This window comes from Cebus imitator, unplaced genomic scaffold (genome assembly GCF_001604975.1).
Source record: "Cebus imitator isolate Cc_AM_T3 unplaced genomic scaffold, Cebus_imitator-1.0 Scaffold385, whole genome shotgun sequence".
NCBI lineage: Eukaryota > Metazoa > Chordata > Mammalia > Primates > Cebidae > Cebus > Cebus imitator.
The window spans coordinates 941161-965563 of NW_016107700.1; the positions used below are offsets into that span (position 1 = coordinate 941161).

Here is a 24403-nt window from a genome sequence, read left to right on the forward strand (position 1 = left end):
ATTTCTTTTCAAGACTGTAAGGAGAGGTTCCAGCCAGTACTCTCTCTCTCTCTCTCTCACACACACAGACACACACACACACACACACACACACACACACACACACACACACTCTCTCTCTCTCTCTCTCTGTAAATATATATGTATATAAATTATCTATTCTATATACTAGCAATGAACAATCAAAAATAGAAATAAAAAAGCACCATTTACAATATCATCTGGAAATATGATAAACTTAGGGATAAATCTAAGAAAAGACATGAAAGACCTCTACAGTAAAAACTGTAAAATTCTGCTGAGAAAAACTGAAGACCTAAATAAATGTTATGATGTACCATGGTCATGGGTCAGAGACTCAATATTGTTAAGTTGTCAGTTCTCTCCATATTAATCTACAGATCCAGTGAATCTCTAATAAAATCTCAGCAATAATTTTTTTAAGAAATTGACAAGCTGATTCTAAACTTCAAATGGAACTGCTGAAGACCCACAATAGCCAAAACAACTTTGAAAAAGAATAAAATGGAAGGACTAACACTACCTAATTTCAAGGCTTGCAGAACTATAGTAATCAAGGCAGTGTGGAATTTGCATAAAAACAGACATATAGTCTTCATCTTTGCTGAAGACTAATTATGCTGGGACTATTACCCAACACGTCCCTTTCTCTGAATCAGATGATGAGAAGTTGGACCCTTTCTGGATAAAGGCTTTTTGAAAGTAAGACTTAACCGGTTGATTTGAGTCATGTTTATTTGCACTAGGATGTAAGACTGTTTCCCATCCCCAGTTTTCTCACAAAAATCAATTTTCTCAAAATTCATTTAGGAAATGATAATACTTGGGAATAGTAAGCCTTCAAAAATAATCTTACAGGCCGGTGTGGTGGCTCACACCTGTAATCCCAGCACTTTGGGAGGCCAAAGTAGGTGGATCACTTGAGGTTAGGAGTTGGAGACAAGCCTGGGCAACATGGTGAAACCCTGCTCTACTGAAAAACACAAAAATTAGCCAGATGTGGTGGCAGGTGTCTGTAATACCAGCTATGCAGGAGGCTGAGGCAGAAAAATCACTTGAACCCAAGAGGCGGAGGTTGCAGTGAGCGGAGATTGTGCCACTGCACTCCAGCCTTGGCAACAGAGGCAGACGCTGTCTCAAAAAAAAAAAGAAAAAAGAAGTTCAACCCCTTTGTCATTGGGGAAATGCAAATTAAAACAAAAATAAAACATCTCTACAAACTTGAAGGCTAACATTAAGGCTCACTATATCAAATGTTAAGATGTGGAAGAACTGGAACTCTCATAAATTGCGAGTGGGAATGTAAAACGGCACAGCGACTTTGTAAAATGATTCAGCAGTTTCTTAAAAAGTCAAACACACACCTATCATACCATCTAGGCATTTACTCCTAGGTATTTACTTAAAAGAAATGAAGCATATGTCTACATGAAGGCTTGTACACAAATGTTCATGGTAGCTTTATTTGTAATAGCCAAAACTGATACATACAACATGGGTGAATCTCAAAAGACTTACTCTAAGTAAAAGAATTCAGACTAAAAAAAGCTTATACTCTCTGTTATTCCATTTATATAAAATTCTAGAAAATTCAATCTAATCTACAGCGACAGAAACCAAATCATGGCTGGGCATAGTGGCTCACATCTGTAACTCCAGAACTTTGGGAGGCTGAGGAAGGAGGACTGCTTGAGCCCAGGTGTTCCAGACCAGCCTGGTCAACATAGTGAGACCACCATCTCTACAAAAAATACAAAAATTAGCTGGGTGTGGTTGTGTGTGCCTACAGTTCCAGCTACTCAGGAGGCTGGGGTGGGAGGATTCCTTGAGCCCAGAAAGTTGAGGCTGCAGTAAGCTTCGATTGCATCACTGCACTCCAGTCTGAGTGACACAGTGAGACCTTGTTTCAAAAAGAAAGGAAAGAAAGCAGATCACTGGTTGCTTTGGGAGGCTGGGGGCAGGTGGGGTATATGGATTACAGGGGTGCACAAGAAAACACTGGAGGTGACGGATACGTTTGGTATCTTGATCATGATGATGGTTTTATAGTGTCAAAACTGTATCAGGTTATACCTCAATAAGGTTGTTAAAAAATGAACCAATAAAACTGGTATATTTAGACAACAGAAATCTATGCAGCATCTTAAAAGAATGAGGTAAAATTAATATATATTGAAGATTTCTAATATACAGTATGAAAAAATAAAGTACTATAAGTAGTAAGTTACCATCTGATTTCGTGTTTTAAAAAGGATACTCAATTGTTTCAACAATTGTTTCTACGTGTATAAAATATCTCTGGAAAGATTGAAAAAATTGATATATGTGTTTGTGTGAGAGAGAGACAGACAGAACAGAGAGGAGATATAGACTGGAGTTTAGAGTAGAAGAGACTTACTTTTCACTGAATACCCTTTTGAGCTGTGATTCCTCCTCCCTCATGAATGTTTCACTTTTTAAAACAAATAAAAAATAACCTATTAAGGACCTCTTCAAGGAGAACTACAAGCCACTGCTCAACGAAATAAGAGAGGACACAAACAGATGGAGAAACATTCCATGTTCATGGTTAGGAAGAATCAATATTGTGAAAATGGCCATACTGCCCAAAGTAATTTACAGATTCAATGCTATCCCCATCAAGCTACCAATGACTTTCTTCGCAGAACTGGAAAAAACCACCTTAAACTTCATATGGAACCAAAAGAGAGCCCGCATAGCCAAGTCAATTCTAAGCAAAAAGAACAAAGCAGGAGGCATCACACTACCAGACTTCAAACTATACTACAAGGCTACAGTAATCAAAACAACATGGTACTGGTACCAAAACAGAGATATAGACCAATGCAACAGAACAGAGGTCTCGGAGGCAACACAACATATCTACAACCATCTGATCTTTGACAAACCAGACAAAAACAAGCAATGGGGAAAGGATTCCCTGTTCAATAAATGGTGTTGGGAAAGCTGGCTAGCCATGTGCAGAAAGCAGAAACTGGACCCCTTCCTGACACCTTACACTAAAATTAACTCCAGAAGGATTAAAGACTTAAACAAAAGACCTAACACCATAAAAACCCTAGAAGAAAATCTAGGCAAAACCATTCAGGACGTAGGTGTAGGCAAGGACTTCATGACCAAAACACCAAAAGCATTGACAACAAAAGCCAAAATAGACAAATGGGACCTAATCAAACTCCACAGCTTCTGCACAGCAAAAGAAACAATCATTAGAGTGAATCGGCAACCAACAGATTGGGAAAAAATTTTTGCAGTTTACCCATCTGACAAAGGGCTGATATCTAAAATTTACAAAGAACTAAAACAGATTTACAAGAAAAAAACTAACAAGCCCATTCAAAAGTGGGCAAAGGATATGAACAGACACTTTACAAAAGAAGACATACGTGAGGCCAACAAACATATGAAAAAATGCTCATCATCACTGGTCATCAGAGAAATGCAAATCAAAACTACATTGAGATACCATCTCACGCTAGTTAGAATGGCCATCATTAAAAAATCTGGAGACAACAGATGCTGGAGAGGATGTGGAGAAATAGGAACACTTTTACACTGTTGGTGGGAGTGTAAATTAGTTCAACCATTGTGGAAGACAGTGTGGCGATTCCTCAAGGACATAGAAATAGAAATTCCATTTGACCCAGCAATCCCATTACTGGGTATATATCCAAAGGATTACAAATCGTTCTACTATAAGGACACGTGCACACGAATGTTCATTGCAGCACTGTTTACAATAGCAAAGACCTGGAACCAACCCAAATGCCCATCGACGATAGACTGGATAGGGAAAATGTGGCACATATACACCATGGAATATTATGCAGCCATCAAAAATGATGAGTTTGGGTCCTTTGTAGGGACATGGATGAACCTGGAAACCATCATTCTCAGCAAACTGACAGAAGAGCATAAGATCAAACACCGCATGTTCTCACTCATAGGCGGGTGTTGAACAATGAGAACACATGGACACAGGGAGGGGAGCACTACACACTGGGGTCAGTTGGGGGGAAATAGGAGAGGGACGGTGGGGGGTGGGAAGCTGGGGAGAGATAGCAAGGGGAGAAATGCCAGATGTAGGTGATGGGGAGGAAGGCAGCAAATCACACTGCCATGTGTGTTCCTATGCAACAATTTTGCATGTTCTTCACATGTACCCCAAAACCTAAAATGCAATAAAATAAATAAATGGGAAAAAAATAACCTATTAATTCTATCTCTGGGAATCTGTCCTATAGGAACAAAAGTGTCAAAAGATATAGGCACACAGCAATTAGTTGAACAATTGTTACAAATGTTAACGGAATCATTGAATGAAAAAATGTTGCCAAACATTGGCCTCTGGGGATGGTTCTAAATGGGGAGGTGGGGAGACAGTAAAAGAAGGGGAAAGGTTGTATAGCGACTTACTTTCTACATTTCTGAATTGCAGAAAATATTTTTGGTAATGAGTGGATGTTTCCTTTTAAAGTAAAAGATCTCAATTTTTTGTTTCTTTGTTAAGATGAGTCTTACTCTGTCACCTAGGCTAGAGTGCAGAGGCACTATCTTGGCTCACTGCAACCTCCGCCTCCTGGGTTCAAGTGATTCTCTTGCCTCAGCCTCCGAGTAACTGGGATTACAGGCATCTGCCATCATGTCCAGCTAATTTTGTGTATTTTAGTTGAGACGGGGTTTCACCATGTTGGCCAGGTTGATCTCAAACACCTGACCTCACGAGCCACCCACCTCGGCCTCCCAAAGTGCTGGGATTACAGATGTGAGCCACTGCGCCCGACCCCAATTTTTAAAAATTTAAATAAATTATTGGTTTCAGTGTGCAAGATCACCATGATAGAAGTGAAAGTGTGTTGCGGTTTGCAATGGGCTGAAGATGACACTCACCCTCTTCCGAGCTTCAGACTTCTGGAAGCACTCGTGCTGTATGAAAGTGGCTGCAGCAGAAATCCTGGATGGTGGCGTGTGGTCTGCATCAAGCATACTCACTGCTCGCTCTAGAGTCATCTCCATGTCTGCATTCCTAGACAAACAGGCACAGATTCAGCCAGATTCCAAACCTCGCTTCTCCTTCCTACCAACCTGGTCCTCCAGAGACGACTCAGCTAATACTGGAAAGCACTAGAACATCTGAACCTTGGTTTTTCTTCAGCCAAAAGAAAAATCAGCACCCAAGATGAGAAGGAAGAGGTACTACTGGCCAGAAATACTACACCTCTGATCAGACTGGAGACCTTGGATGATGTCATTGGATTGAATTTTAACATACACCAAAGAAAGAAGCTGAATTTTTAAAGATAAATATGAGGCTGAGGTGGTGGATCACTTGAGGTCAGGAGTTCAAGGCCAGCTTGGCCAACATCGTGAAACCCCATCTCCACTAAAAATACAAAAAATTAGCTGGGCGTGGTGGTGTACAGCTGTAATCTCAGGTGTAATACTGTAATACTCAGGAGGCTGAGGCAGGGGAATCATCTGAACCTGGGAGACAGAGGTTCCAGGGAGCAGAGACTGTGTTGCTTCACAGCCTGGGCCAAAGAATGAGACTCTATCTCAAAAAAAAAAAAAGATAAATATGTATCATATGATACTCACAGCTTTAAAAGCAACTTTAAAGGCACAATAAGAGTTTTAAAAGAATTTTTAAAAATATGTTTATAGAAATTAAAAGTTTTTCTGGGCTGCGCACGGTGGTTCACATCTGTAATACCCCAGCACTTTGGGAGGCTGAGACAGGAAGATTGCTTGAGTCTAGGAGTTCAAGACCAGCCCTGGCAACACAGTGAGACCCTGTCTCTACAAAAAACAAAAAAAATTAGCTGGGTGTGGTGGTGTGTGCCTGTAGACCCAGCTACTTGGAAGGCTGAGGATCACTTGAGCCTGGGAGGTCAAGGCTGTAATGAGCCTTAGTCACGCCACTGCACCACAGCCTGAGCAGCAGAGCAAGACTCTGTTTCAAAAACAAACAAACAAACAAAATAATGACTAAAGACACACTTTAAAGGTAATTTAGGCCTGTTTTTGGCTTCAAAGAGGGTTATACCTGATTCATTCCAGGTAACAGAGACAGGAATGAATACTGAGGAGTTTTCCAGTATCTACTAGCAAGCATAATGAGGAAATACTCTTTTCCAACAGGCTAACCCATGAATATACATACATGTGTAAAGGTGTGAGTGTGTGCAGCATTGTGAAGGGTGTGCCTGTGTGTGGGTGGGTGTGGTACAGGTGGGGTGATAAGGAATAATGCACCTCATGATTAAAAAACAATACCCCTGCTTCTGAAACACATGTTCAAACACAGAAGGGTTACCTCATAAGTATAAGGGTATTAAAAGTGAAGCAGAAAATTTCTGGCATCTATACTGAGAATTATATAATGATCTCATATTTTTAATGTGCCTCACGAGTCAATTATAATTGGTTAAAAAAATTCAGGCTATTACCATTAAAACTAGCATTTGACTCACTTTTATCTAATATACACACACATTTTAAAGGAGATGGAAATATTTTGCATTCATGGAGTCTGATGCCTTTACAGAGAATCAAAACTCTGTGAGTCTAGTCTAAAGCTCAATAGCAAAGCCTTTACCAGCTATCACTGCAGGTGTTTTAACTAATGAAAGATCATTCATAAGAACAGCCTTGTGTTATGCAGCCTTTTTTTTTTTTTTTTTTTTTTTTAAGATTGAGCCATTAATCCATCTCATAAGCCATACATGACTCAGGAAAGTTTGAATTTCCCATCTCTAACACCCACATATAATTCCTTTACTCTAATCCTTTATTTTCCTGAACATGATTCACACAGAAGCTCTGTGTTCACACGTAGGCAACCCAATGCGATTTCACTTTATCACTAAAAACAATCCTAAACAAAATGAAGACTTCCTCAGCAAGGTTTACTACGGCTGTCGGGGGTCAACTTTCTGTTTTGTTACTGTCTATCAAGTCTAACTGCACAACATGGCATACATTCTGGCCCAAGTCTGTCTCCACTTCCTGTCATCCTCAACTCCTTTCCTTCCCCCTCCTTGGATCTACTACACACCCCTCCAATCACGCCGGGTTTTTAATCCTTCTGTAAACATTGCCACCTTCTTCAGAAGCCACCTTTGACTCTTCCAGGAAGCTTATCATATTACCTAATTCTTATCCATTCTTCAAGACTCAATTCAAATATCTTAAATTCTTCTTGTTCTTTTTTTTTTTTAGAGAGACACAGTCCTGTTTTTTTACGCAGGCAGGAGTGCAGTGATGTGATCACAGCTCAACATAACCTCAACCTCCTGGACTCAAGTGATCCTCTCATTTCAGCCTTCTGAGCAGCTGCGACTACAGGTGTGAGCCACCACTCCTGACTACTTTTTTGATTTTTTGAGACAGAGTCTTGCTCTGTCACCCAGACTGGAGTGCAGTGGCATGATCTCGGCTCACTGCTGCAACCTCTGCCTCTTGAGTTCAAGCAATTCTCCTGCCTCAGCCTCCTAAGTAGCTGGGATTACAGGCACCTGCTACCACACCTGGCTAATTTTTGTATTTTTAGTAGAAACGGGGTTTCACCATGTTGGCCAGGCTGGTCTCAAACTCCTGACCTCGTGATCGGCCCACCTTGGCCTCCCAAACTGCTGGGATTACAGGTGTGGGCCACCACGCCCAGCCAAATTTTTTAACTTTTTATAGAGATAAGGCCATGATATGTTACCCAGGCTGGTCTCCAACTCCTGGTCTCAAGCAATCCTCCTACCTCAGCTTAAATATCTTAATTTCTGTGAAATATTTTCTGTGTCCCTCTCCCAGCGAGAGCTATTCTTTCCTCCTCTGTTCTCCTACAGCATTCCCCCATGCCAGTCCCTTCTTCTCTCTCTTCCTTCCTTTCTTCTCTTTCTACTCACTTATGAAACATTTATTGAAGTCTGCAGAAGAAACCTGGCTTGGGAGGTGGTGTTGGGCCTGGGCTGGAGAACCAGGAAGAGAAGTTGTTCCCCAGCCCCACTGACCCCTGAACATATTCTCCAGAAGTGAGTCTTTTCAACAATTTTTAACATGATATCAGTATAAACTTTAAAAAGTAAGAGAAAGCACTGTAAAACACCATTGGTCAGAATATGAGACATTATGGGGGCTGGGGGGAACAACCCAGTAACTTGGCCAGGTGCAGTGTCTCATGCCTGTAATCCCAGCACTTTGGGAGGCCGAGGCGGGTGGATCACCTGAGGTCAGGAGTTTGAGACCAGCCCAGCCAACATGGTGAAACCCCTCTCTACTAAAAATACAAAAATTAGCTAGGTGTGGTGGGGAGGCTATAATCCCAGCTACTCAGGAGGCTGAGGCAGGAGAATTATTTGAACCCAGGAGGCAGAGGATGCAGTGCGGCAGGATCGTGCCATTGTACTTCAGCCTGGGCATTAAGGGCGAAACTCTGTCTCAAAAAAACAAAACAAACAACCCAGTAACTTGTGTTTGTGTGTAATCCCCCAGTAGCCAGTATTCTGCCAACTAACAACACAGCCCTGCCCGGGCTGGTTTCCCTGATATTAGAATACGGCTACACTTCTGAAGGCAAAGCAAACATAAAATGATGAATGGATAGCTCCTACAAGTGTTGTCAGACGCTCAGTAAATGCAAATCCCCACAAATATTTTAAAGTGATGATGAAAGCAGTGCTTTGGAAAGATGACTCTGGAGTGGATATGTGTATCTGGAAAGAAAGAGACAGTGCTGAGGGCACGACAAAAGGTTTAGCTGAGGCAAAAAAGCCTTGAACTAGGCTGTTAAAAATGGAAATGGAAAAAAAAGTATAGTTGAAAGAGACAAAAAAATCAAAGAACTAAAGCAGGTGGTCATTAAGAGGACGTGGAGGGAAGTCAGTATGATCTGTTTTCTGCTCTGCAGTGCTCTTGGGTCACAGATTTGACTGGCAATCCTAGTGAAGATCCATCCTCTGCTTAGTCTCCCTCAACTCATCTCAGGGCACATTGCTGCTCTTGTGGGTTTTGTTTGTTTCTTTTTTTTTACTTGAGACAGGGTCTCACTCTGTTGCCCACACTGGGGTACAGTGGCGTGATTATGGCTGACTGCAGCCTGGACCTCCCAGGCTCAGGTGATTCTCTTGCCTCAGCCTCCCGGGTAGCTGGGACTACAGGCATGCACCACCACACCCAGCTAATTCTTACATACTTTGTAGAAATGGGATTTTGCGATGTTGCCCAGGTTGGTCTCAAATTCCTGGGCTCAAGCAATCTGCCAGCCTCAGCCTCCCAAGGTGCTGCAGCCCTGCTCTTGTTTTCTTTAAATTTCTGTAGACACTAACATGTACCACGCAACCTGGCACTTGATGACATATCCTATTTTATTTTTCACTGCTCCTCTTGTAGACCATCATATATCCCACTCAATTTTTATATTTTATTTATTTTTTTTGAGACTGAGTCTCACTCTATTGCCCAGGCTGCAGTGCAATGGTGCGACAGCAGCTCACTGCAACCTCCGCCTCACGGGTTCAAGCGATTCTCCTGCCTCCCTGGTAGCTGGGATTATGGGCACCCACCACCATGCCCAGCTAATTTTTGTATTTTTAGTAGAGATGGGGTTTCACCACGTTAGCCAGGGTGGTCTTGATCTGCTGACCTCAAGTGATCCACCTGTCTCGGCTTTGCAAAGTGGTAGGATTACAGGTGTGAGCCACCCGCCTGGCCCATTTTCATCCATTGTGATGCTTACTGGGAAGAGCCTATGAAGACCTTAATACTCATTTGCAGAACCACCAGTCGTCAACAGGTCAGAAATCATGGTTTTAGACAAATTCATCTAGAATTTTTTTGTGGTGATATTTAAAAACCTTTTTTATCAGTTTGATCTAGAACATCAGCTTCATCAGTGTGTTTCTCTTTTACTCCAAGACTCAGTTTTTAGCTGCATTAGTCACTGTTTAACCAGCCATTCATGTTTTGGAAAGCCATGTCCATTGTTTACCTTAGGTCATTATTGCAAGCTTATGGTTATAGCTAGTTAATATTCAACGTATATGAAAGACCACTCCTTTACATGTGGGAATTTCACTAGGCATAAAAAATTAAATCCCCAAAATAGGGGCTGGACAGAGCTTGAAATATGAGACAATGTGGGGCAAAAGGAGAACACAGTGTGTGGTCTCAGGGCAGTGGTCCTAGGGAGCAGCCTGGGGAGCTGAAATGAGCCATGGAGCCCAGCAAAGGAAAGAGGGAAGTCAGGCAGGCATAGGCACCGCCTTGGGCATCTATCTTCCTCATTACACAAAATACTTCCGGCTCCCTCTCCTTTTAACAGAGAGCCAAATTTTCCTTTCAACATCAGAGAAAAAAGTTGATTTCTATGACTTCTACTCTCTAGAATTTGGGGAAATCTCAGGAAGAGATTCCTTACTCATTATTTTTAAATTTTTGACCCCAAGTGTTCCTTCTATTCTTTGAAATACGATTAAATATTCTAATACAATTTACCCTTTCTATTAAAACAATAATTGAAAAATAGTATGACTAATACTTCTTCAAGAATTTGAGCAACAAAAGAACCTAGATGGCAAAAAGTAAAGTTTATATTTCATTTCTCCTTTAATTACTTTGCTCTTTCACCATACACTTATATATTTATTGAAACAAGGTCTCATTCTGTTGCCCAGGCTGGAGTACAGTGGCACAATCACAGCTCAATGTAGCCTCAACCTTGCTGGCTCAAGCAATCCTCCCACTTTAGCCTCTGGAGTAGCTGCGACCACAGGTGGGTACTACCATGTCAGGCTAAGTTGTTTATTTTTAATAGAAATGGGAGTCTCCCTATGTTGCCCAAGCTGGTCTCAAACTCCTGGGCTCAAGCAATCCTCCATCCTCGGCCTCCCAAAGTGCTGGGATTACAGGTGTGAACTACTATGCCTAGCCTCGTCAGATATTTTTGACAGTTCCTACTTTAGATGTACTTCCATTTTAGGGTGCTGAGAATATTAAGATGATTGAGCACTCAAAAATGCTCAAAGTCCAGAGGGAGAACAGATAAGTACATGAATAGCCACAATATATTATTCTGATAAAGACATACAAGGCTGCTATCTGGGGCACCTAAGCTAGACAGGGAAGGAAGTGGTCAGAAAAATGGTGGTATCTGAGCTAAATCCAGAATTATAAGTAGTCAGACAAAAATAGAGTTGCATATGTAAAGGTCTGGAGTGGGGAGAAAGAAGGAAAGAGAGAGAGAATGAATATGGATGAATATCTTGCATTAAGGAAAGAGGTTCCAGGTGGTTTGGGTGTTGGTATGTGGGTATGTTTGGGGATGGTGGTGATGATGGCAGAGAGGAGTAGAAGGAGAAAGGTTGAAGTGATAAGCAGAGCTGAAAACACAACAGGCCTTGTAGGTCATGGCTAAAAGCATGAATACTTACTTAGTGGAATTATGGAAGGTTTATAAACCGGGAGAGAAACAGTCAGAGGTGGAAAGATAATTCTGACAGTCCTAGAGAATGGTTCTGACTGAGCAAGACCAGAGACAGAGAGGCCAGTGTAATAGAAATGGACAGAGGGGTAAAAATGTAAGACCCATTATAGAAGGAAAAATATGGCTTGGTGATAGGTGAATACAGAACAAGAAGGTAAGAATGACTTCCACGTTTGAAAATAGTAGACCAGGCTGGGTACGGTGGCTCATGCCTATAGTCTCAGCACTTCCGGAGGCCGAGGCGGGCAGATCATGAGGTCAGGAGTTTGAGGCCAGCCTGACTAACATGGTAAAACCCCATCTGTACTAAAAATACAAAAATTAGCCGGGCATGGTGGCATGAGCCTGTAATCCCAGCTACTCAGGAGGCTGAGGCAGGAGAATTGCTTGAACCCAGGAGGCAGAGGTTCCAGTGAGCCAAGATCATGCCATTGCACTCTAGGCTGGGTGACAGAGTGAGACTCTGTCTCAGAAAAAAAAAATAGTAGACTACAGCAGGCGGAGATGGGTGGAAGTTGAGGATAGGGAGCAGATGATGAGGTGAGTTTAGGATATGCTGAGTTTGAAATGTCCAGGAGGTTGTTAGATTTTCATCTAGGTCCAGAATTTGGCATTGAGGATGGAGTTGAAGACAAAACTTTGAGAACCATAAGGATACAAGTGAGGTACACAGGGCTTCTCTGGAAGAGCATCAAGACTTGGAATAGAAGGGTTACTGAAGATGCCTTCTTTGGGCAGGCATAAAGGGAGCACGCAGAGAAGACTAACAAAGAATGTCTGGAGAGGCGAGCGGAAAACCAGGGGAAGCTGGTGCCCTCAAAACCAAGGGATGACAGAATTTCCTGCAGGTTTAGGAATACAAGGACTGCTTATATTACCCAGCATAGTGTCTGCTTAGGATGAAGTAAATAAGGCAGTCATTGCTACATTTGTCAGGAGACTGTCAGTGGGATGGAGGGGATTGAAATCATATTGCAGTGGGTTGACAAGAGACTGGGAAGTGACAGCGTGGTTCAAGAAGCAAGAGACACAGAGACGGAGAAAGACAATGCCAGTTGTTGGAGGAGATGAGGTCTCACTGTGTTCCCCAGGCTGGAGTGCAGTGGTGCAATCTTGGCTCACTGCGACCTCCACCTCTTGGGCTCAAGCAATCTTCCTGCCTCAACCTCTCAAGTAGTTAGGACTACAGGTGCACACCACCACACCCAGCTAGTATTTGCATTGTTTGTAGAGATGGGGTTTCACCATGTTGCCCAGGCTGTCTTGAACTTCTGAGCTCAAGTGATTTGCCCGCCTGGGCATCCCAAAGTGCTCGGATTACAGGCCTGAGCCACTGCTCCTGGCTCATTTTTCCCCTTTGTAAGTATGCTCACATTGCCAAAGGTCTGCTTACTATAAGAAATGTTGGAAATCTCACAGTGAATTTTATGCTATACAAAATATTTCCTGTGGTAGGCCAGGCGCAGTGGCTCACGCCTGTAATCCCAGCACTTTGGGAGGCCAAGGCAGGTGGATCACCTGACGTTGGGGGTTCAAGACCAGCCTGACCAATATGGAGAAACTCCATCTCTACTAAAAATACAAAATTAGCCAGGTGTGGTGGCACATGCCTGTAATCCCAGCTACTCAGGAGGCTGAGGCAGGAGAATAGCTTGAACCCTGGAGGTGGAGGTTGTGGTGAGCCGAGAACGCACCATTGCACTCCAGCCTGGGCAACAAGAGCAAAATTCTGTCTCAAAAAAAAAAAAATTTCCCGTGTTTAGATTACTCCTCAACATTTTGAGAAGTGGTTTATCACTGAAGCCTACTTGGTCAGTAGGCATACTGTACAATTTCACTTGAAAGGATAGTTAGAAGCTACAGCTATCATTAGCCCACGTTAGCAATCAAATAACAACAAGATATCTAATGTTTTATCCTAATGATGTTAGATCACTATGGCAGGAGTTACTGATCTAATCAGCCATCTATTTCTCAACTTTCTCTTAGTAACGTGCTCAGTTTATAAAATTTGTGCTTAGGCATTAAACGTGAATAAGGGATAAGGGTTAAGTTCCAAACACTCAATTAGTGAAGCTATAAATAGGAAGGGAAATGAATGATTAAAAAATTCAGTTATTTTAATAATTTAATATTGCCAAAAGAATACCCCTTCAAATCACGGACACTAGAAATCTAAACGATACCAAGTATTGAAGGAAGAAAAGAGACATCTAGAAGTCAGCCATCTTTCCTTAGCTCATTTTACAGTCATAGTAATCAAAATGGCATTTGAAGTTCACACTTAGCGCTAGGAATAAGCATTGTTTCCTTTTATTTCATTGGATGATGAAGAAAATGCAGATGCAATTCTCCATTTCTTGGCCTATTTTGGAGTTTGGAGCAGATTTTCATATGGCCAAGGGGTAGGGTCCCTTCAGCCAGCATCTAATCTGGAACAGATGGACTAAATGTCACATTTCTGCACAAAGCTGCCATGTGAGCAGGTAGCTTGGCCCCTGTCCCCGAGGTAAATAGGCTGATCTGTCAATTAGGCAGCTGCCTGAAAAGTCATTATTTTAATCACTTATCTCTGGAAGCCTTTCTCTCCAGCCCCAGAAGTGCCAGCTCATGCTGTCAAGGCTGTGGGAACAGAATGTGCTGGCAATGGCTGAGCTGCAGAGTCAGGAGGGGACTTACCCGAGCTGGGAGTCAGTGAAAGTGCTTCTCTCAGTGAGCAGATTCCCACTCCCCCCTGCCGCCGCCTGGCCCACGGTCAAGTGCGTTCTCCTCCCGCCGGAATCTACGGAATCCACGGCGACACTGGGCCCAGCTTCCCTCAGCGTGCGGGTGCTGTGGAAGGAGCTCTTGTGCCAGGAGTACCCGGAAGCCCTGTTCTGAGTGAGGGGCTGCAGGGGAACCAGTGGCCTGACCTGCCCGATGGTGGAGCCTGCGGTCAGGTAGTTCTCTTTCTCCAAGAGGTTGCCCATGCTGCGGCTGGTCCCCCGCCTAGGGTATGTGAGCTGGGCCGGGTTGGCAGGGACACTGTCAAAGACGGTGTCGCTAACAGAGCCATGCTGGTACTGTCTGTGGTAAGTGTCAAAGTTGCGCTGCCTGCTTGTGGTGCCAGCACGGCTGACCCCCACGATCTCGGAGCGAGCGTATCTCGGTGGCATCAGGAGGGCGGCCCGCCTGCTTTCATGGTGGCGCAGGGTGTGCCCAGCCTGGCTTCGCTGGCTGTACTGGTAATCGCTTTGCGGGTAGTGAGCCCTCTCCGGGCTGCTGTCGGGAGAAATCTCCAATCTCCTCAGAGGATGCCTCAAGGACCTTTCTTCCACGGACTTCTGGGAGCTATACTGTGCTGTTCCTCTTCCCCAGCGACCTTCATAAGTGGCAACCGTGCCAGCCTGCACGGGAGAGAAATACTGTTTAAAGGAGGCATAACTCAGTTTTCAACTTTGCGGAAGGCTAATTACGCTGGGACTATTACCCAACACACGTTTCTCTGAATCAGATGATGAGAAGTTGGACCCTTTGTGGGTAGAGGCTTTTTGAAAGTAAGACTTGGTTGACTTGAGTCATATTTATTTGCACTAGGATGTAAGACTGTTTCACATCCACAGTTTTCCATGGTATCCTCACAAAAATCAATTTTCTCAACACTCATTTAGGAAATAATACTTGGGAAAAGTAAACATTCAAAAATAATCTTAGGAAGTTTGAAAATATCTTCCTGGTAATCTGATCACTACGGTTACATTCTTTGATAGCCTACCTTTAGCATGTCATAGGTTTTAGGAACAGGGGAACGGCCTCCAACAAAATCATTTTCAACCAAGTGTAGGTTGTAGACATACTCAGGAACACTGCTGGTTCGGTGAAGATTTCCTGCAATAAAGCAAGTATTAAAATAACTCAGAACACAAGTGGGCTAATCAATATTTACAGACTGTGTAACAACGATGTATTAAATTTTTAAATTTAAGTAATGGAGGCCAAGAACAAGTATTAAGTGTACATTAATGTTTTTAAATGCTGGTTTCACACCACCCTGGGATATGGTAAGTGATCAAAGATTATCAAAATATTCTCTACAAAAGTTTTTCAGCTGGGTGTGGTAGGTCACGCCTGTAATCCCAGCACTTTGGGAGACCAAGGCAGGTGGATCACCTGAGATCAGGAGGTCGAGACCAGCCTGGCCAACATGGTGAACCCCATCTCTACTAAAAATACAAAAATTAGCTGGGTGTAGTGTAGGGCACCTATAATCCCAGCTACTCAGGAGGCTGAGGCTTGAACTCGGGAAGCAGAGGTTGCAGTGAGACAAGACCATGCCATTGCACTCCAGCCTGGGCAACAAGGGTGAAACTCTATCTCAAAAACCAAAAAAAAAGTTTTTCAAAATGAAGTTGAATTTAACAAAAGAAAAAGAAAGAGGCAGGTGAATCACTTGAAGGTGAGAGTTTGAGACCAGTCTGACGAACATGGAGAAATCGTCTCTACTAAAAAAAAAAAAAAAAAAAAAAAAAAAAAAAAAAAAATTAGCCAGGCGTGGTGGCATATGCCTATAATCCAAGTTACTTGGGAGGTTGAGGCAATAGAATCGCTTGAACCTGGGAGGTGGAGATTTCTGTGAGCTGAGATCGCACCATTGCATTACAGCCTGTGCAGCAAGAGCAAAACTCCACCTCAAAAAAAAAAAAAAGAAAGAAAAGAAAAGAAAAAGAAGGGAGAGGAAATACACAAAAATCTAAAAATGCTTGGTTGTTGCTGGTTGCAGTGGCTCACTCCAGTAATCCCAGCACCTTGGGAGGCTGAGGCAGGCGGATCACGAGGTCAGGAGATTGAGACCATCCTGGCCAACACAGTGAAACCTCGTCTCTATTAAAAATACAAAAATTAGCTGGGCATGGTGGTGCATGCCTGTAATCCCAGCTACTCGAAAGGCTGAGGCAGGAGAATGGCTTGAACCAGGCAGTCGAAGCTTACAGTGAGCCGAGATTGCACCATTGCATTCCAGTCTGGCGACTGAGTGAGACTCCGTCTCAAAAAAAAAAAAAAAAAAAAAAAAAAAAAACTTTGGTTGTTATAGTGCTGAAAACTTTGGGACTCATTCTCTGGTTTAGGTGTTTAGATGGTCTGGACTATAAAGTTCAGTTTCCCAAGTCAAAGAACTCTGTTCCCAGGGAAGGAATTCAGAAGCTTTTTGTAATAAGTAGGTGTAGGCAATACTTATAACGGTGACTCAACACTACTAGATAACACAGCTTGTATAAACAACAGGGTAGATCAGCATGACTCAGGGAAATATCAACTTCAGGACAATGCTGGGGTTGAGATATTTGGCAATAGGAGAGTTTGGCAGGAAAGGAAATCAACCCCTACACTCCAAATGGCTGCTTTTGTGGAATCACCTGGCCCTTCCTTTGTTTGGTGGTCTAATAGCAAGCCCACTCTCATGCAAACACAGATAGGAGTCAGCCCTTTGTGCTTAGCTCTGTGAAGCCTGCAGGGATTCAACTGATGCATGTCTCCTACATCTTCAAATACTCCTCTCTGAGGAGCGGGGAGTGGTAGAAAGCCAGTATTTTGTGTCCCTCTTCTGCCTCCATTATTCTTCTCTCAGCTTTCTTTTTTCTTTTGAGTTTTCTCTTAGTGCCTTAAAAAAAAGGCTAAACCAAATAAGCAACAAGCTCCAAAAGCCAAGTAATATCTACTTTCTTAAGTTTAACCGAAATTTCTTTTTCTGCCACGTTGCATTTTTTAGAAATTGGAGGAAAAATATATTCAATTAACTCTTCTGGTCTTCAGCGATTCATTAAAGATGTTGAGAATAACAACACAGGCAGCTCCTTTCCAGTACAGTGGGAACACATCAATATAACTTTTCCAATAAATTGTTATAAAGTCAAATTTTCAAAATACTAAAAGTACATTCACAAGGGGAGGGAGCGCAGACTCTTGAAATTATTTTCTGCCAGAGAGCGAAAAAAATCTAAATCCATCCCAAATTTTGTTTGTACATTTGTCCTTATTTCCTACAGCCAAACAATCTGCCTGAGAAACAATTTTCAGGCCTCAAGGAGTCTTGTGGGGAGGCAGCATCAGGCTTGTAACTGTCACCCCAGAGACAAGGGCAGTTGAGATAAGTCAGGCATCTCCTGTTTCCGGGGGCCTGATTTCTCCATAAGGGCTAGCAGAAGGTCAGGCAGCCACTTACTTTTTAATCTCTATGACAAAGAATGCCTGGAACTTGGACCTTAAATAAGGAAAAAAAAACCTTTTTTTTTTTCCCAAAAATTTTATTAGAGATGGAGTTTTGCTGTTGCCCAGGCTGAACTCTCACCTCTGAGCTCAAGTGATCCTTCTGCTTCAGCCTCCCTTACTTGAAAGCAATCTTTTCCATGACCCCACAGCAAATTTAGGAGAAGACTCAAGACACATAAGAGTTACATCTTTAAGGGTGCTAAAGTTTGTTGCTATAAATAACATAAGTTGAAAGCAATTCATATTGTTATTATTATTATTTTTGAGATGGAGTTTCCCTCTTGTCATCCAGGCCCAAGTGCAATGATGCAATCTTGGCTTACCGCAACCTCCGCCTCCCGGGTTCAAGCAATTCTCTTCCCTTAGCCTCCCAAATATCTGGGATTACAGGTGCCCACCACCATGCCCAGCTAATTTTTGTATTTTTCATAGAGATGGGGTTTCACCATGTTGGCCAGGCTAGTCTCAAACTCCTGACCTCAGGTGATCCACCCGCTTCAGCCTCTCAAAATGCTGGGATTACAGGCATGAGCCACCATGCCCGGCCTCGTATTATTATTTTACGTTGGCTGAGGCTTGTGCCTAGGCTAATCCTTTATCCTCTACTCCGCACTCACAGTTCCTTCTCTCCTCCCCAGGCCACTAGGGACATAGGCCTGAAAAGGCTCTGCTGGTGTGGGAAAGGAAGCTAGCAGGCCACGTACAGGGAACATAAAAAGGCTCTAATCCTGAAGGGTCTGGGGGCCAGAGTACCCTCAGCACTAGGAATATGCAGAAAGGTGAAGGGGTCGGGGTAGGGGGAACGACTGGGGAGAGTGCTTACACTACCCTCACCCCCACTCCTAATAAAACAAGCTTTTGTACAAAGGCTGTGGCCAGGCAGAACATTATTTCTTATTGATACATAAGAAATCCAATTTATTAGCCTTATAAAAATTAGTTTAGTGATATCCATGTTCAAACCTTTATACCACGTGAAAACTGAATATATGAAAGCTAGGAACAATCTAGAATGGCAAAATACTAATGGTCATTTATAGACGGTAGCTGGAACCATTAATTCCTGTTACTCTATAATAAAATGGCAGGTGATGAAAGCAGGCACTTTTAGGAATTCAAGAAAAATTCTGTCACTCAGTCCCTCTAGCCCATCATCACCTGGAATAGGCCCTTGCCCTAGTGCCAGGAGTAGGTAGATATTCAGGAACCGTTAATAGCGTGCTTCTTCCATCTGTAAGCTAAGATCCTGCAAAGGTTTTCTAAATGCGTAAGAATCCTTGAACAGGACCCAGTGAAACAGTATATCCTATCAAGTAGCTAATTAATCAGTGAGTTTTATAATGAGGCTTATTGAACTAAAATGTTTAACTGATGTTAAATATTCCCATTGTTGCTGTGGGTGTTAAGGCTTTTTAAAGCAACTTATGTTAACTCCTTACATTTCAATATGACTTTTCTTTTAAGGAGCTCAAATTATTTTATGTTTCTTTACAATATTCTGTGACGTGGAGCCAGCTACTATCACCTCTGTTTAGAATTAGGGAAACTTAAATTACCTGCTTTGAATTGAAAAGAGATCTAATAGTCAGGATTGAACTCTGGGCTCCCCCTTTCCCCTGGTCTCTGCTGTCTGACTGGATGGTGGCTACTATGAAATTTCTTGTCATTTATCAAGGCCTTAGAGGGATGATTATTATCCTATTTCATAGGAATTCCATATAAATATTCAGTATGGTTAATCAATTCATATAAGAGAAACTTTCAGCTGTTGCTGATAATTTGAAAGTATCACTCTTATATATTTTTTAATCACACACCATTTTGGGTACCAAAGCATCACTTTAAAGGAGAGCAACTAAAATAGAATAAATAATGAGGACAACACCCTTTTCATTCCAGCGACAGCAATTCATATTCATACCAACAACTCTTCTGCCTGTTCTAATGTCCCATTACATAAATTACAACTCGCTCACTCCAGTGCAACCTTCATGGGACTCCTCCCCCAGTGCTCGTTGTTCTGATTTAGTTCATCCAATTCCAAGATTTTTGCCTTGGCCTAACGTGCTTGTTGAGCTGTGGTGGTGTTGTGCTTCTGTTACTCAAAGCTGAGTAAACTGGCTGGTGATTTGGAACACAATCATGTGGATCAGGTTCATAGCTCAGAACCGCATTTAAGTTCCACCAAATCTTTACCATGTTCTTATGCCAAATGGAATCTTATTAAGCAAGGTTGAGGCTCTTGAGACTGTCTACTGATCACACCTATTGAACTTCACAGGTTTATTTTGTTACAGACTTTTCCCGAGAGGAAACACAGATATATTCAAATGGCAATTTTCTCTTCCATATTCTGGATGCTGCTGCCACCTTAAATGAAATGAAATACTGTATACTACCTGTGATCACAGGAGCCTTATAACACCTCATATGTGATAACAGATGTGTATATGTACAATTTGCCTTTCACATTGACAATGTAGCATGAATCAAAACATTACTTCTTTGGAAAGAATTTCATAGACACCATAGTTCATGAAACAGCCACTCTTACTCCAGATATGAAGACAAAAAACAATTATGTTTTCTTTCCTCTAAAACCTTCACTTACGCAACTCCAAATACTCTGTAAATATTAATTCTTTATTTGCCAACATAAGTTCTTATAAGAAAGCTGCTTCTTCGGTTTTCAGATGAATGAACTGAGACTGGTTTAATGGTCCCCAAAATAACTACAAGGTGGCTGGAAGCAGGGAATAAAATAAGACTGAATTTTTAAACCACAGACGCTCTTCCTGTGGAATACTCATGAAAGATGTCACTCCAGATATTCAGCCTGCAAGCTGGCACAATTGATGGTTTCTCTGGGTAAACAGCCAATCTCAAACAACAAATAATGCAGATTAATTCACCCAGGCAGTCATGAGTTTGAGATCAGTATGGTGATTAAAGGTGAATTAATGCCTGTGTTCTAAGATTTTAAAGAAATTTTGGACTGAGTAAAAATTTTTTTATAGTAACTACTAATAAGGATGGAAATAAATTTAAGTCATTTTTTGTTCAATCAGAGAATAAGATAATATGATGACCGTTGAACATACAAAATAACTCAGCCATGTCCTTTTCTGAAGATAGAAGAAAGCAAACAAAAACATATCATACACACAGGTGCATCCTGCTTTAAGCAAATCCAACATGAAAATCCAGATTTGCTTACACTGAAAATTGAGATGTGATTCTATTTCAAAGGATTTGTTTACTTAGAAAAAGAAATAGGTATCTTGCCTACTTTGAAGACATCCAGAGATTTCATCTGAAACCCCCAATCTACCACTTTGTATAGGTCTGGACAAATCAGTTAGATGCCTGTTTCCCATAATTCCTGCTACTAACAGGACTGCTGAGAGAGAAGCTGACCTGAGAAGGCATACACTCAAATACTTTCAAAGTTGTAAAGTGACGGGTTTCTGACATGCCATCCCAAAATACGGCACTTGGCATTTGAGGAATCAGGAGGCGCAGGAAGTTTTACCCTTACGGCTTCCTCTCACCCCTTCTCTCTGAAGCAGACCATATAAAATCAAGCTGACCTTCCTGTGAATTAGGTCAAAGACTCATTTCAGAAGGATCCTCCCTATACCTGGAGGAAAGGAATGTTACAAAGGGAAGAATCTGAACAAACAAGCCTTGCTAAATTCCCTCGGTTTACCATTAGATCAGGCTCATCTTTGTCTCATTAGACTTCTGCATGACTGTCCATAAAAATACAGTCTTCCCTGTTTCTGTGGGTCTTTGTTTCTGAAGACTCCTACGTCAAATAAAACTTACATTAAATAAATTTGTTATGATTTTCTCTTGTTAATCTGTCTTTTATTATAGGAGTCTCGGTCATAAACCTGGTGACCGGTAAGAAAAGAAAACTTTTCACCTCTACAAAAGCAATATGCAAAACTGAGATAAGGTTTTTAAATAGAATTTGAGTCATAAAAATTTTTCACATTTTTTCATGAATTAGTCTGTTCTAATAAGAGGGATAAACGAGTGTGCATGCTTTACTTTCCACTGTGTTGTAGAGCAGGTTTTTTTCCTGCTAAGTTTACCTGGGTGCTTGAATTGGACTTTTTCTGGTTGTTTTTGATTGGCCCACCACTGAGGAGCATGATGACATTGCTGTGTTTTCCAGCCATTCATTTCCCTTGCACAGTGCCTAATATGCTTTTGACGTTTCCCAAAGAAGGGGATGATTTACTAGGAAATATTTCAAATTAACATGCTCAGGCAACATTACCTAAATTGTTTTTTCTTTTTTCTTTTTTTTGAGACAGTGTCTCACTCCGTCGCCAGGCGCCAGGCTGGAGTGCAGTGTCGCGATCTCGGCTCACTGCAACCTCCGCCTCCTAGGTTCAGGCAGTTCTCCTGCCTCAGCCTGCCGTGTAGCTGGGACTACAGGCGCACACCACCACACCCAGCTAATTTTTATATTTTTAGTAGAGACGGGGTTTCGCCATATTGGCCAGGATGGTCACGATCTCTTGACCTCTCACGATCTCTTGATCCACCTGCCTCGGCCTCCCAAAGTGCTGAGATTACAGGCCTGAGCCACCGCATCTGGCCCTAAATTGTTTCTTCTAAAAACACCATGGACATTTTATGGAGCCCACCTTAAGGAAAATAAAGTAGGTAGTTGCAGAGCAACTTTAAATTCCACCCTTCTCAAATAACAAGCAATTCAGGTCAAACCAATTGCGGGGGTGGGGGTAATGGTGAGGGAGGTCTGTTTTGATGGTGGCAGGATTCTGAATTCCTCAGAAGATTGCAGAGATGAAGCCTTCACAGGACAATGCAATGTTCTCCCTTCTGAATAATATGATTCCTAAAGCAGCTGTTATAGAAAAAAGACTTTTGTGTTTGGTCACCAATACAAACATTGCTCAAAATAATGAATTATTGTTAGGGTTAAAAATACTAAATTGAGGCCTGGCACGGTGACTCACGCCTGTAATCCCAGCGCTTTCGGAGGCAGAAGCTGGTGGATAACGATGTCAGGAGTTCAAGACCAGCCTGACCACCACACATGCTAAGGTTTTGTATTTTTAGTAGAGACGGGGTTTCGCTATGTTGGCCAGGCTGGTCTTGAACTCCTGACATCGTGATCCACCTGCCTCGGCCTCCTAAAGTGCTAGGATTACAGGAGTGAGGCATTGCACTCTACATAATAAAGAGAAACCCCATCTCTACTAAAAATACAAAACTAACTGAGCATGGTGGAGCATGCCTGTAATCCCAGCTACTCAGGAGGCTGAGGCTGAAGAATCGTTTGAACCTGGGAGGCGGAGGTGGCGGTGAGCCAAGATCCTACCATTGCACTCCAGCCTGGGCAACAGGAGCAAAACTCCATCTCAGAAAAAAAACAAAAAACAAAACAAAACTAACTTGAGGCCAGATGCGGTGGCTCACGTCTGTAACCCCAGCACTCTGGGAGGCCAAGGTGGGCAGGTCACTTTAGGTCAGGAGTTTAAGACCAGCCTGGCCAACAAGGGGAAGCCCCGTGTGAATAGGTCTTTAAAGTCATTTACTAGCAAAAGTAGGAGCTTAAAAGAAAGCATAAAATATGCTGAGACTCATCAAAGACCATAGTATGTCCGTACTCCTGAGTCGGCGAAGGAGTTTTTTTTTGTTTTTTGTCTGCCTGTGTTGGCATGTAACATAGGATTCATTTCCATTGGACTTATATATTTTTAGAAAGTGTATTTTATCGCCAGGCACAGTGGCTCATGCCTGTAATTCCAGCACTTTGGGAGGCCAAGGCAGACAGATCACTTGAGGTCAGAAGTTCAAGACCAGCCTGGCCAACATGGTGAAATCCTGTCTCTACTAAAAATATAAAAATTAGCCGAGCATGGTGGCGCGCACCTATAATCCTAGCTACTGGCAAGGCTGAGGCAGGAGAATCTCCTGAACCCGGGAGGTGTAGGATGCAGTGAGCCGAGATCATGACACTGCACTCCAGCCTGGGAGATGGAGTCCACAGTATGCTAGCCTGGGCAACAGAGTGAGACTCTGTCTCAAAAGAAAAACAAAAAAATGTATTTTATCTTCTATTCCTACTTTCCGAGAACAACAACCAGATATTGATGGAAACCACAACAGCCCAAGTAAGCATTTGCTTAGGCTGAAAAATAAGTAGAATGTGTTGGTTTAGATAGCTATAGTTGGCCGTGCATGGTGGCTCACACTAGCAACCCCAGCACTTGGAGAGGCTGAGGTGGGTGGATCACTTGAGTCTAAGAGTTTGTGACAAGCTTGGGCAATATAGCGAGACCTCATCTCTACAAAAAAGGTAAAAATTTAAAAATTAGGCCAGGTACAGTGGCTCACCCGTAATCCCAGCACTTTGGGAGGCTGACGGGGGCGGATCACCTGAGGTCGGGAGTTTGAGACCAGCCTGGCCAACATGGAGAAACCCTATCTCTACTAAAAATACGAAATAAGCCAGGCGTGGTGGTGCATTCCTGTAACCCCAGCTACTCAGGAGGCTGAGGCAGGAGAATTGCCTGAACCCAGGAGGCGGAGGTTGCGGTGAGCCGAGATTGCGCCATTGCACTCCAGCCTGGGTAACAAGAGCGAAACTCCGTCTCA

At 42.5% G+C, this 24403-nt stretch overlaps 1 protein-coding gene across 2 annotated transcripts in view; it reads right to left on the reverse strand.

Annotated features, from left to right (window-relative positions):
* The window catches only part of PKP2 (plakophilin 2), a 114128-nt gene that overhangs the window by 79253 nt on the left and 10472 nt on the right, over positions 1-24403 (reverse strand). For both annotated transcript variants that reach the window (XM_017507927.1, XM_017507928.2), the window contains exons 2-4: positions 15273-15385; positions 14198-14904; positions 4933-5068 (exon numbers count right to left, since the gene is read on the reverse strand). In XM_017507927.1, coding sequence (XP_017363416.1) covers positions 4933-5068; positions 14198-14904; positions 15273-15385 — 956 coding nt within the window. The remainder of the gene's footprint in view (positions 1-4932; positions 5069-14197; positions 14905-15272; positions 15386-24403) is intronic.